Raw genomic sequence first — 13,445 nt, 5'->3', positions numbered from 1 at the left:
CACATATTCATGATCCGACTTTCTGTAAACGTGCAAGTGCCTTGCTCTCCATACGGTTATCAAAAGAAAAATGTGATGTTTCTACTATGCTCATTCAGACAGTACTCAGTTACACCAATAGCTGCTCACATGAGCAATTCAGCATTTGAGTAGTGTACTGCATTTCCTCTTCCTGTAAACAAGAAGTCACAGCTAGTGAACTAACTTGCTGTGCTCCCTTATTAAAGGATATCACTCAAAAAATTTACACTTGAAATGGGTTACTGTATTCTTGAAATGGCTCTTGAGTTCACCTGGCTCTATTGCACAGATTTTCCTTGGCTTCAGACACTGAATCTTCCATCGTATTCCGCCTTTGTAATTTAATCCACTTCACCTCTGTTTAACCTTACAACAACTTAATCTAGATGCATCCCAATACTAACATATATTAAAATGACTTTGTTCAATCCCTCAACAAGTGTTCACCAGCTGTACTACTAAAATAGATAGGGCAACATCAGTATTGACCATATTACTTCAAAAATGCAGATGCCAAGTTTATTCAAATCTGCTTTGCTTTGATGTTATCTGCATCAAAAATATTTCTGAAAATAATTCAATGAAGATATAGAATTCAGAAAAATGAAGTTGATAGCTCAGCAAGAGGGCACTGTGCCATCTCATGTATAGTGATAAAGTAGCAGAGGGGAGACCAACTAACACAATTACAGTAGGAAAAATAATTTAACATTTTAGCAGACTGTCTCTTCAGCATGTATGGTGTTAATATTTAAAACTCATTGAATCATGGCACTTTTTGGCAGAAATTAATGATACATCTCTGTTCTGTTAGCATATGTATATTTGTGTTTCGTCCCCAGCAGTTCTTCCAGGAATGACTTGGCAGCCTCATAGCTACTATGTTAGTGAAGTTAATTGTCACGGCAAAATGATAATATTATGAAGCTAATACTTCCAGGATGTAATGGAGACTTTGCAGTCTCCAATAGAATCAAATGTTACAGACAGTCTGGGTTTTTAGGGTGCATTAATTTTGCCGAGTTGCTTGTCTGCGTTGCATTGACACAAGCTGCAGATAGGATGGCAGATGATCCATGTAAAATAAACCTCCCATTATTCATCTTGGCTAGGATGAACTGAGAAATATTTTTGAACCTCTTTGAAAATGACTCTGATATGGGAATTGCAATTCTTGCTGTGTGTGTTCAAAACATACGCAAGTATTAATTGTCCTAACTGTTGAACAGTTTCTGGTTCCTTGCCTCTCCCTCAAATTCATATTCTGTACTGCACATCTTTTGCAATTTTTGGCAATCATATACTGTACATTTGTTTAGTCCTTCCAGCTTGGCTACATCATTTCTGATCTGGGCACTCCTCACAGCCCACTCGTTTCTTGTTATATTTTGTTTTTGTTTTATTCCAGCCTTCAAAACCAGACAGGATGCTTCATGTATTTCAAACTTCCACCTTAGGAAATCTGTGTAGCCTCTCATGTAAACATACTACAATATACAAAAAACATACTGCTGTGTTATGACTAATTTATATACTACTTTTTGACCCAAATGCCTCCAATCAAACAATCAAAGCATAGCAAAATCGTAGTAAATCAGCAAACATAATAATAATAAAATGCAATTTCACTGAAAACATATTGGGAACATCTGCAAATAAGCAGAAGAAACATCAATCAAACCAGCCCTGTCTCTCAACTAGGATGTACACATTCTCCTCCCCATCCTCACTTCGGAAGACGTGATCTACCAATCGGCTGCAGCTCTGGAGCAGAAACCGTCTCTCTGTCTGCAACCCACAGACAAGATATTCACTAATCTTTTCCAAAATGGTTACTCTTTTACTTTAATTTTATTTAACTGTCTAAGAAGCATATGGTTCTTGTTCAGTGCTTTTGACACAGTTGTTCGTCATTTTCCTTCTTTCTTGCTCTAGTTTTAGCACTTTGTGAAATTTTTCTTCTCATACAGTATTTCTACCATAGTTACCATGCTTTCCGCCATCAAGAATACATTCTCCCTTTCCTTTCTTCTGTCTATCAGGGCTCCTCAATGGTCAGGTGATTTGCTTTTTTATTATCTATCCTTTAGATTGGGGTGGCCCACTGGCTGGATCAGGACCTCCAAGCCATTTGAAGTGGCTCACCTGGATAGCTCAGTCAGTAAAACATGAGACTCTTAGTCGCAGGGCTGTGGGTTCAAGCCTCACGTTGGGCAAAAGGTTCCAGCACTTCAGGGGGTTGGACTAAATGACCCTTGTGGTCCCTCCTAACTCTATAATTCTTTGTCCAGTCACCCATGCAAAGGCTTCCGCTGACACGACTCATTAGGTAAATCCCCACCCATAGATCTCTCATGGTGCTTTTGCACTAGCAAAACACCATTTTATGCTACAATCACTAAGTGGTGAACATTCACTTGTGTGAATCAGCCCTCAGTAGCTAAAGGTATTTTTAAATTAAGTGTTGCCAGTGTTGATGTGCTCAAGAAGGCTTATAGATGTCTGTCCTAGATAGACTTGGCGTCCCAATAGTCAGAGAATTTGCAGCCAAACCAAATTCTGGGCATCTTTTTTGGTAGTGCCAAACCATGGGAAAGCACAGGCAAACTTTTCTGATAGAGCCTAAAGCTATGTGAAAATTAACTTACTAATAGAGTACACATTCACAGACAGACAAACCTTTGGGGCCCTGGAAGTGTGGAAATACTAATTACTGCCACAATTTGTTTTGCTGGGTGCTGCTTTGTATAAATAAATGTAACAGGGTTATTATGACATTTGGTACAACTGAAGAGATGTTTGGTGTGGTTTACCAGGCAGTTTTTAAAAATACAATAAATAATTAAAACAATAAGTTTATAACAGCAGAACTTTTAAAAATAACATTGGAAATTAAAGTAGCAAGTCAGCAATCCTTAAACCCTGGGCAAATGAAAAGGTCTTCATCTGGTGCCAAACAAGAAAATAAAAATAAAAAAAATCACTCAGCACCAGGCAGGTTTCCCTGGAGAGAAAATTCCAGAGCCAGGGCGCCACATAGCAACACAACACCATATAGCACCAGAATGCAACATGGAGCTCCTTCATGTACTATGATCCTAACAACTGTATGATTCAAACTCCTTGTTGTGTATCTCTAAAACCGTAATTGTGACTTTCTGCAACTTTGTATGTGCTGTTTTTTGTGTGTGTTTGTGTGATTCACTGTTGCTTTAAGGCAACAGGTTTCCGCAGTTCCTAACCTGTATAATTTTTGAACAAATCTCTCTCTCCCCCCTCCTTAGTGTAAGTCCAGGCAATTTGCTCTTCTGTATTACCTGTACAGTACCTTGATCAATCCTCACACACTTTTTAAAAGAATATAAATGTACTTACCAGTCGGGATACAAAAAAAAAGTTAATAGTTGTGCACACTGAACAGAGTTTGGGGCATGAATTTCTCATGCAACAGTACACCACCTTCCATTGTTGCATGATAAAACCAAAGCCACTAAGACAAACACATACTTTGAATCCTGACCATATAAATCACAGTTCATTATAAACTATGATGCTATGGCCTCCTCATTCTCCTTCATCTCCTCTGAGTCTGAAATCATAAGAACCATATTCTAGGCATATACTGGCATTGGGGAATCACTCTGCAGCTGCATTTGCCAATTTTGATTTGAATTTTCTATCTTCACTGTGGTGGACTAGGCACACTCTGAAACAAGGCATTTTTATTACCTCTGTGTAATCTGAAGCTTCATTTCTTGTTGTTCTCCTGACACTTATGCCTGTTTCCTCTTTCAGATTCCAATGTGGCACATTGCCTGTGGTGTGAAAGACAAGATGAAGAGAGATTCATTCCATGAATCTGTCTGCAGCTGGTCTTATTTTAAAAACAAAACAGTGTGGCTGGCACTCTTTGGTGGGTGCTAATCATCCGGTGGCACAACACAGACTAGCCTTTCGGGGTTTGAAATTTGAATCTACTCCAAAGCTTGAACTTTTCCAGTTGGCAGAACAGTTTGCTGTTACATTATCTCCCAGTGCTAGCGTATAAACATTTTTGTAGCACATATTTATTTATTCTTCACTGATACTCCCATTACCCTCTTTTCAACTTGGCATCTTGCATTTCCAGGGGGAAATGTCTTATTTTGGAGTACAAATAGAATAATGAAAACAATAATTTTAGTTCAGTTGACTTTCTAAGGATGCAAATTGCTCATTTTGGAGCTATATGAACTTAACAGTGAATGTGCTCTGAATGAGTGACAGTTTTGCGGCATCACTTCCAGAGGGTCAGTCCTGCTGCTAATGGCATATAAGGGATTTTTTACAAACAAACCTTAGTTCATAAATCCTACATCAGGAACTAGCGGATAAGTTTTTTCCCAGGCAATCATCTTTACAAGAATGTTAAATGCACTGTGTGACTCGTTTGCTGTGAAGGATCCTAGAGATCTCTCTTGAAGGAAGTGGGAATCATCTTTCTTTTGGGTTATGGAAATATCATATTCTCTCAACCCTAAAACCACAATCTCTCATAGGGAAGATGCAATCTCCCTCCAGCCCAGCTAGCACATCAGTTCTAATTTAGTGATGCTTAGAAAAGGAACGTAAGAAGAGCCCTGATGGATGGAGCTGAAGATCCGTCTAGTCCCACATCCTGTTCTCACAGTTGTTATAGTTGTTGTTATTAATTTTATTAAATTTATATACCACCCTTCTTCCAAGGATCACAGGGCAGTTTACAGTATAAAAACATAAAAACACAGTTACTGATCCATAAGAAGATTTCTCCTCTTATTCCATGACTTTTAAGCCTAAGTTTGGTGAGATGCTTTATCAAAAACTTTTTTAAATTCTAAGCAGACAGTGTTGACTGGATCACCTCTATCTATATGTTTGTAGGCACTATCAAATACCCTTAAAGGGCTAAAGGGACAAGACTTACCCTCACAAATGCCATGGTGGTTCTGCTTCAGCCAGACTTATTCTTCTCTATCTTTGCTTGGTAATTTGTTGTATAGGTATCATAGATATCTGATAAATTATGTATATGCGACTTAACTAATGGTGATTAAGTTCTGTTTCATAGTCACACTCACACAGGTCATTTTGTTCCTTTTTGTCTTATTTTTTAAAGCGATGTTTAGAGATAAAGTGCTACCATATTATAACACTTTAAGGTCCCTTGTTGTACTCAGAAGCACTGTTGTCCATGATTTTAGCACCATATCTCGCTTTTGGTGCTTGACTGTGGCCAGGATTTAAGCTGCAAACTGTCAGCCATCCACAGAAATCACATACACTGTGTCATATTCAATATAATAGTATTTACAAGCTGCTCCTACATTTAAAAGATTTGGGGGGCGGGTGTTTTCCTCCCGGTTCCTTATCTTATTTTTTTCAAATACATTATATTGTATGTCTTTGTGATGTTTTAGAGGGAAGCTGTGTGGTGAAGTAACACTAGACCTTACAGCCCTTGACATGGAAATTGCAGCATAATCTACTAGTATGCAGCCTTCTTGGTTCCTGCATGGGACATGGCTATAGTTGATGAGTTTCTCATTCAACTAACCCTCGACCTCATAAAATTGGACCCGTACTTGAAGCCCTCCCTTTATAATGCCAGGTTTTTTTCTCATTTTCAGCCCATGCAGTTAACTTGTATCTAGTTTAAAAATAGTCTTTTAAAAGAATCAATTTCATGGTGAATGCATCTAGTCAAACAAGCCATTTAAACAACATATTACTCGTGTGTAGCAGACCATTTTACAAGTACCTGATAGTTTTACAAGCCTGTGTTTCAGACAGGGTAATTGGTTGTCTCTGATATTCGAGTTTGGGACTTAGACTCATTAACTTATTTCAGTGAACAGAATATTATCCAGTTTTGTTGTATACCAGGTGCCATTCTTAGTGCCACTCATATTTTTTTATATAATACAAATAGGATGCAAGAGTAGAGGCTTAACTTTGGGACACAAATAAGCTAATTAAATGCTGTCACCCTTCAGGCTTTTCACTAGGTGTGAGATATCTCACAATATATCTAATTATGATCTCTGTACTTTTTAAGTAAAATTGTCATCATCTCTTACTCTATATGTGTATTTGGCTTTGTAATGCAGGTATTGGCTTGGATCCAGAAACGCCTTGCGCAAACAGAAAGGAACTTCCGCAAGGGATCCCTGCCAAATTCTTCTGATTTCCTCCTCCTGATCCCTGTGTCTCATCCTTCATCCCATATCAGAGGGTTCCTTGATCCCCAGGAGTGTTTGAGCAGGTTCAGGGGCTATATCCCCCATTGCTTGAGAAGAGTTCCACTCATTCTTCTTTGGATCCAACTCGTTGTGTATATGTGTGGTTTTGTGGCTTTAAAAAATGTACTGCACATAGTAAGATTGCTTTGGGTAAAGGAATTCCAGTATCCATAGTTATCCCACATTTGTGGGTATCTCCATTCACTGCAATTGAAGAATAATTGCCAAGTGCACAGTTTGTCCCCTCCATGCAGTAAATGTGGTATGCTCTGGATCAAGACAATGGAATAAACAATTACAATCCAGTTGGGAGCAAATGTTTCAAATGTATGTGCTATTTGTCATTATCTATTAGGTAACATTTTAAAATGGCATCTAGTAAATAGAGCAGGGCAATTTTAGCAACCTTGGCAGAGTTAGTAAAAGTGGGGTGGTAGTGTACATGTAGTTAAAATGAGAGCTGTTTTACACACACACACACACACACACACGACAGGAATCAGCTTCCATTGATCTTGCATGCTGATAACAGTAGCTGTACCTAAAGCACTGACACCAGTGGCAGACTTTGGGCTCTCACATTTCAGCAGCACCCTGTGCAATACCAACATTGGGCGCACCCTCCCCACCTCTTGCCTTCCATTCTTAGTCGTTGTTGCGGTGCCCCCCTCTCGGCTCAGTGGCCAGTACAGGCAAACTGGTTGCACTCCTCTAAATCCACCTCTGCTGGCACCCTTTGACCAGATTGTTGTTACCACACCTTTCTAAGATGAATTGCCGTCTCTAATGATTTCCTTTTATTATTTGCAAAAAAAATGACTTTTCTTCTCCGAAATCTTTATCATTCAGTACTGAAAGGAGGAAGTGAGCCATTCATTTGGGGTTTTTATTTCGAATATTCAGTTATGCTGACTAATGGGGACATTGTTGTATGTGCTAGGTCCTGTGGCTGCAAAACAACTCCAGATAATCATCCCTCCATCACCGTGACTGGCAGTTGGTATGAGGTGCTTGTGCTCTTATGCTGTGTTTGGTTTTTGCTAAACCTGGTGCTGTGCATTATGGCCAAACATCTCCACTTTGGTCTCATCTGTCCAGAGGACATTGTTCCAGAAGTCTTGTGGTTTGTTCAGATGCAACTTTGCAAACCAAAGCCATGCTGCCATGTTCTTTTTAGAGAGATGAGACTTTCTCCTGGAAACCATTCCAAACAAGCCATACTTGTTCAGGCTTTTTCTAATTGTACTGTCATGAACTTTAACATTTAACACGCTGAGGCCTGTAGAGCCTGAGATGTAACTTGGGGTTTTTGCAATTTCTCTGAGCATTGCACGGTCTGACCTTCCTTGTTGTGAATTTGCTGGGATGTCCACTCCTTAGAAGATTGGCAACTGTCTTGAATATTTTCCACTTTTGAATAATCTTTCTCACTGTAGAATGATGGACTTTACATTGGTTGGAGATAGCCTTAGAACCTTTTCCTGTTTCATGGGCAGCAACACTTGGTTCTCTAAGAGCATTGTGCCATCTTTCCTCCTTGGCATTGTGTTAAAACACACCTGAACGCTCCAGTCCAGCAAACTGCTAAAACTTTGGCTTTTATAGAGGTGGGCACACTTGCTGATGATCAATTAAGCAAGGGCATGTGATTAGCAGTCCCTGTCTGCTACTTAGTCTCTTAATTCCTATGGCCCCAGAAAGGGTGTACTTAGTTTTTCACACATTATTTCTCCATCTTTATTTCTGTTAAATAAATTATATCATGGTGTAATATGTCATGTGTCAATCATCTATGGTTGTATTTACCTAATTTTAAGACCTGCTAAGGAACAAATGATTGCTATTATGCCCTGATATGTAAAACCACAGAATTCAAAGAAAGTGCACTTTCTTTTTCCCATGACTATATCTCCAATGTAGAGTGAAGTTGGAGAATCTTTTAACTGCTTTATTGGAGACTTATATGTACTACCAATTCTCTTTATCGCTGTGGCCAAAAAGAATCTCTCTCTCTCTCTCTCTCTCTCTCTCTCTCTCTCTCTCTCGTGTGTGTGTGTGTGTACAGGGTAAAAAAAAATGTTCACAAGAGCAGGGGGTAATACTACTAGAGTTTGGAACATCAAAGAATGTCATGAAATTATTAATTTCCTCTTGTTGCAGCAAATACCATGAGTTAGGCTGTCAGCATGGGTACTGTTGTCAGATTAATAAAAGCAAAAATTTGGGCTCTGGTTGATTATTTATGTTACTGAGTAATGAGGATGAATGGTGATTGTCTAAAAGGTTTTCTTTTAGTCATTGCTCTCTGTAAAAGAACAAACAAATTAATATTTAGTATTTTCAAATAATGTGTTGGAAAATTCTTAATTCCATCAGGTAGTTTTACTACCTTGGTAAATACAGGCCCCTGTATAATTAGTGAGGCAAAGAACGCTGCTCTTCCAGGAGGGGTGTGTGTGTGTGTGTGCTAAGCATTCTTTACATTAGAGGTTTGTGAAAATCTCAGGTTACTCAGCCATTTTTGTCAGCTTAGCACCAGCTGGCTTTGTTATCAAGTGGCTGCGCTAGATCCGTGGTTTGTTATGCTTTGTACAGCTTTTGCTTCCTCTCTGAATATAGCTGTCAGATTGCGTTTGCTGAAACAAGCCACAGTGGTCATTCGTTTTGCTTCAGAATATGCGGTTAATGTACTATCATCCATGCAAAACCTTCATTTTCAGCTAGCCAAAATCATAGCATGCATTCCTATAATTATAGTTCAATTCAGCTTCTTAGTAGTGTATGTATGAACAGCATTATGGAATTTATTACCTAAGTGGGTTACATTTTTAATGATATACTATTATACTTTGCCTTAACTATGATAGGATTATTATTTTTTTGAGAGCGAGTGAGAGAGAGATCGAAATACCATTGTCTAACTGTTGTTGCTAATTTAGCCACAATAAAACTGACGTAGAAGGGATAATTTGGTAAGATATCATAAGTGTATAGATAGGAGAAAGGGAGCATATTCTTGTGTGTCTCTTCTAACATTGCATTTTTTCAAGCTGCTTCTAAATTATTATTCCTTAATAACCCAAGGAAGTGGTTTAGATGAATGTTGTTGTTGCCATTTGTTTCATTAGTGTTCAAATTATGTTTATCATAAAAAAATCTAAATTTAAATAAAAGTCTTTCTCCTGCCTTTCTAAATGGTAATGTCAAGGATTTCATCTGAAGTATGTCTTTAAAGGAAGAATTAAATTCATTCTTTAGCTAACAAAATTAATCTTCTCCATTTTAAATCACTTTACAAGTAAATAAATATTGCATATAGATTGTATCTTGGTTATATATTACTTTTAGGTATATTAGATTTTTATAGATACATAGGTCTGCCATGGGTCTGGATTTTTCCAGACATTACAGGGTTTCTAAACGCGGAATTGACATCCAGGGGGGGATTTCCTGGATTTTAGGCAACTCAATCGAAATTTCATGGGTTTTTGGGCATTTTTGTAAAAAGAACAACTACTACTAATACTACTACTACTTTGGGGGAGTCCTGATTTTTACTTTTTGAAATATGGCAATCCTAAAATATAGTACTATATATATATTTAGATTTTAGTCCTTCCCCCCTCGCATACACCCAGTGCCTTGTACAAATATTTGAGAAATGCCTGCCAAGGCATTATTCTCCTAAATGGTCTTAATCACTATCCAAAGAGCTTGAAATAATGAAATGGGTTCCTATTGTTTTGAACAAGATGTAAAAAAGAATTTTTGTATCTGTTATTACAAGTGAGGCTAATGAAATCCATTGATATGTTGACTATTGGTCTGAGAATAATAGAATCATAGAATATTATAGAGTTGGAAGGGACCACAAGGGTCATCTAGTCCAACCCCCTGCAATGTAGGAATCTTTTGCCCAATTTGGGTCTCGAACTCATCACCCTGAGATTAAGAGTCTCATTCTCTACTGACTGAGCCACAAGTCATTCATAAGATATTTTGCTCATTCACATGCAAACTTGTTAGAAATATAATGAACTCTTTTTATTCATTATAGAGTTACAAATACAGATGTTGTCACTACATCCATTCATTTTATCTTTAGCTGCTATTTTGTGTAAAATTAAAAGGTGGGCCGGGGGCTTAAAAGTTGCAACTCCAGAGGAATAATTGAAGGGTCTTATTCAGCTTTTACTTATGATGCTATGACAATCATCCACACGAAACATCTGATTACGTAGGATCAACACCTCCAATGATGTTGTCAAGGAAATGGGTGCACTGCAAGTTACCATGATAAATATATTTTCTCTTGTTCAATATATTTTCGATAAATATATTTCTCTTGTTGATAAATATTTTGCATTTTGCAACAACAGTACTGCAGGTTAGAAGTTAAGTTCTAATTCTGAAGATGAAATAACGTGTTTCATAATCAGGGGTGGCCTGTATCATAAATTAAATCTAATTCTTTGAAAGATCTTCCTGTGCTTCTGAATGTATTGTTAGAATGGTGTTTTCCAGCAGATCATTCACCCCCAACAAAAAACACCAGCATGTCACTGCATATAACCTATTTCAAGAACAGCTGTAAAGTAATTCTAAAAACGAGCATTCAAGATTCTTCCAACACCTTCTGTCTTGAAAAGAAAAGTAAGCCAAAAAGTATATACAACAACTGATTTTTTTGTATTGCTTTTTTACAAAATAGATCAAAAAGTATTTGGAACTTGAACCACTTGCACGAGGAAAACGCTGGATACTTAAGCCTTGCTCCTTGGATGATATGGAAGCAGTAAAAGACAGCTTTGGCCTGCTGATAAATTTACTAGAAGACAGAGACCTTGAGCCTTCAAGAATGTGAAGAAAACTCAGATGGTTCTCAGACAGCATTGTTCCTGTTTGTCTCACCTTCAGCTGAATTATGGTTTGGTATACAGAAGACTGTGTTAGAGCTTGCAATAAATATATTTTTGCATTTAGCCTGGAAAGCCTGTTTATAAGTTCTGTGAATCAGGTTTGTGATTCTTTTCAGTAATGTTGTCTATGCTGAAATGGAGAGAACCTTTAGTTTACCAACAATTCAATGTACTATATGCTATTTTTATGCATTGTTGTTAGAAGAACCTTAATGCAGAATTTTGCTGCATATACAAAATTTAAAAGAATCTGTAACTGGATACTAAAAGATCTAGTGATGTTCCTGAAAAGAAAATATGTTTTGCAGGTCTCTGGCCATTACTTGTGTAATTATGTGGGATGAGCACACAAGCTATCTGGAAATTGTAGTTGCTGAGAACCACAGTAGATTCTGAAGCCAAGGAACACATTTTTAATGCAAAGACTAGTCAGAAGCCTTATTGAATGCAAACACCTACCTTTTAACATTTACAGTTTTAATTCTTTTTAGAGACGAACCATTGATTTAGCAGAAGGTGAGGCAATGACAATAGGCATATCAGTATTTTGTTATCCATCAATTTGGAAGCATCTCAAGTGCTCACAAAATAGCCTTTGTAAATTGTAGATGTCAGTTAAGCTGATGATTGTGTAAAATTGTGGTGAAATCGGGGCTAACTTCTAGTACAGATAACGGAGCATGAACAATAAGCAGGTTTAAATAATCACTGGATGTATTCTATATAACTAGTATTATGCTAGAAGTCCTAGAGGCCATGGAATTTTTATTTTTATTTTTAAAAGTCAGTGTCTTGGAACTATACTCAAAAGTCTGTGTTTCTTAATTACCCCTATTTTCAGGGGATCCAAGCTGTACCAGACTGAATGTTGGTAGAAAGCTTTTCACCCAGAGCATAGTATGTTTTTGTTGTTGTTGTTGTTGTTATATGTGGCAGCACTCCATTTAGTTCCAGGAATGTATACCTTTCTCTCTCCAGGTTTACCTAGTCTTGAAGCCCACAGACTGCTTCAGAGCTCAATACTGCCTTGGTTGTAGCAGTCAGTGGTGCAGCACTATGAAACTGGGCTCTCGGCAGTGGCATTGCTTGTGCGTACCAGGATGGGCCAAGGACAAGGCATCCGCCAGTTTGGAACAGTGCAGGTGCACAGTGGAAGCAGCAGATTGGGTCTGCCAGTGGGCCTACATCACTGTGTCCTCACTGCCATCATGCCTCACCCACATTCCATCCCAGTAGGTGTGTTCATATGTGTTGAAAGCCACCCAGAGTGGCCGGGACAACCCAGCCAGATGGGCAGGGTATAAATAATAAAATTATTATTATCATCATCAGTAAGTGGCAGTGGCACCGCTGTCAAGAGGCTATCCACCCCACCAACCACTCCTGCATAATACAGCAGTGGATAGCTTTTCATAAGTTGTGTTTGAATGTTGAATATTATATTCTTCTACCAAGTACGGAGTGGAATAGATCTTGGTAAAATATTGCAGCATTGGTGGTTTTGTAGCATTTGGGCATCTTTCTGTATTTTTAGCTTTGTTTTGTTTTAATTTCCAAAGTTAAATGCAGAATATCTTCCACTTGTAATTTTTGTATAATTTACTCTAAGATACTATTGAAAAGTGAAGGGTGTCAAACAATTTCTCAATATATAATGCACTTTGATCTGTGAACCTACTTTTTTATTTTTTAATAAACACCATTGGATTTTTTTGGGTAACATCTGTCATAAGCTGTGAGTTGCTTGTGAAGAATGCCACATGGTACATTATTTAGTAGTCGGGTGACTGCTAAATAGGATTTGGAGCAAAGTGGAGAAAGAGAGCTGAGAGCAATCGGAGGGCCAGAAATTCTGACAACTAAAGGTATGTATTCGTTTTGCCATCATATTGTACCCTTTTCAAACCTGAAATGCACCTTTTATAGAGACTGGAGCTTCAAATATTTTTTTTAAAGTGTTATGATTTATCTCCGATCAATAGCTGCCTAATTTATTTGAAAGAAATTAGCGGCATGTGAGGTGGGCTATGGTTCCTTGCATTGACCCAGGTGGTTCCTGATATGTTATTTTTGACACAGTTGAGGCTTATGTGTGCATTTTAAAATGTGCAAATAAGAGGGGATGTGCAGACAAAGAGGGAACAATATTCTCACTTGCTTTTTACCCCTTAACTGATCCCAACTTCTATTAGTTCAAAGGAGTGTCTTCACCAATAGATGTGCCTCAAACTGTTAAAAGGGGTTT

The 13,445-nt window shown here is 37.9% G+C and overlaps 1 protein-coding gene across 6 annotated transcripts in view; it reads left to right on the top strand.

Moving 5' to 3' along the window:
• Positions 1-13,148, top strand: part of ARL15 (ADP ribosylation factor like GTPase 15) — a 191,428-nt gene extending 178,280 nt beyond the window's left edge. For 5 of the 6 annotated variants that reach the window (XM_053408377.1, XM_053408379.1, XM_053408374.1 and 2 more), the window contains one exon: positions 10,993-13,148. In XM_053408377.1, the coding sequence (XP_053264352.1) occupies positions 10,993-11,145 (153 nt within the window). In that variant the 3' untranslated portion in view covers positions 11,146-13,148. The remainder of the gene's footprint in view (positions 1-10,992) is intronic. The other variant, XM_053408380.1, reaches the window with a different exon arrangement.
• Positions 13,149-13,445: the final 297 nt, after the last annotated feature.

This window comes from Podarcis raffonei, chromosome 11 (assembly GCF_027172205.1).
Source record: "Podarcis raffonei isolate rPodRaf1 chromosome 11, rPodRaf1.pri, whole genome shotgun sequence".
Classification (NCBI taxonomy): domain Eukaryota; kingdom Metazoa; phylum Chordata; class Lepidosauria; order Squamata; family Lacertidae; genus Podarcis; species Podarcis raffonei.
The sequence above is the reverse complement of the archived record's forward strand: the minus strand, read 5'-3'. Positions and strand labels throughout refer to the sequence as shown.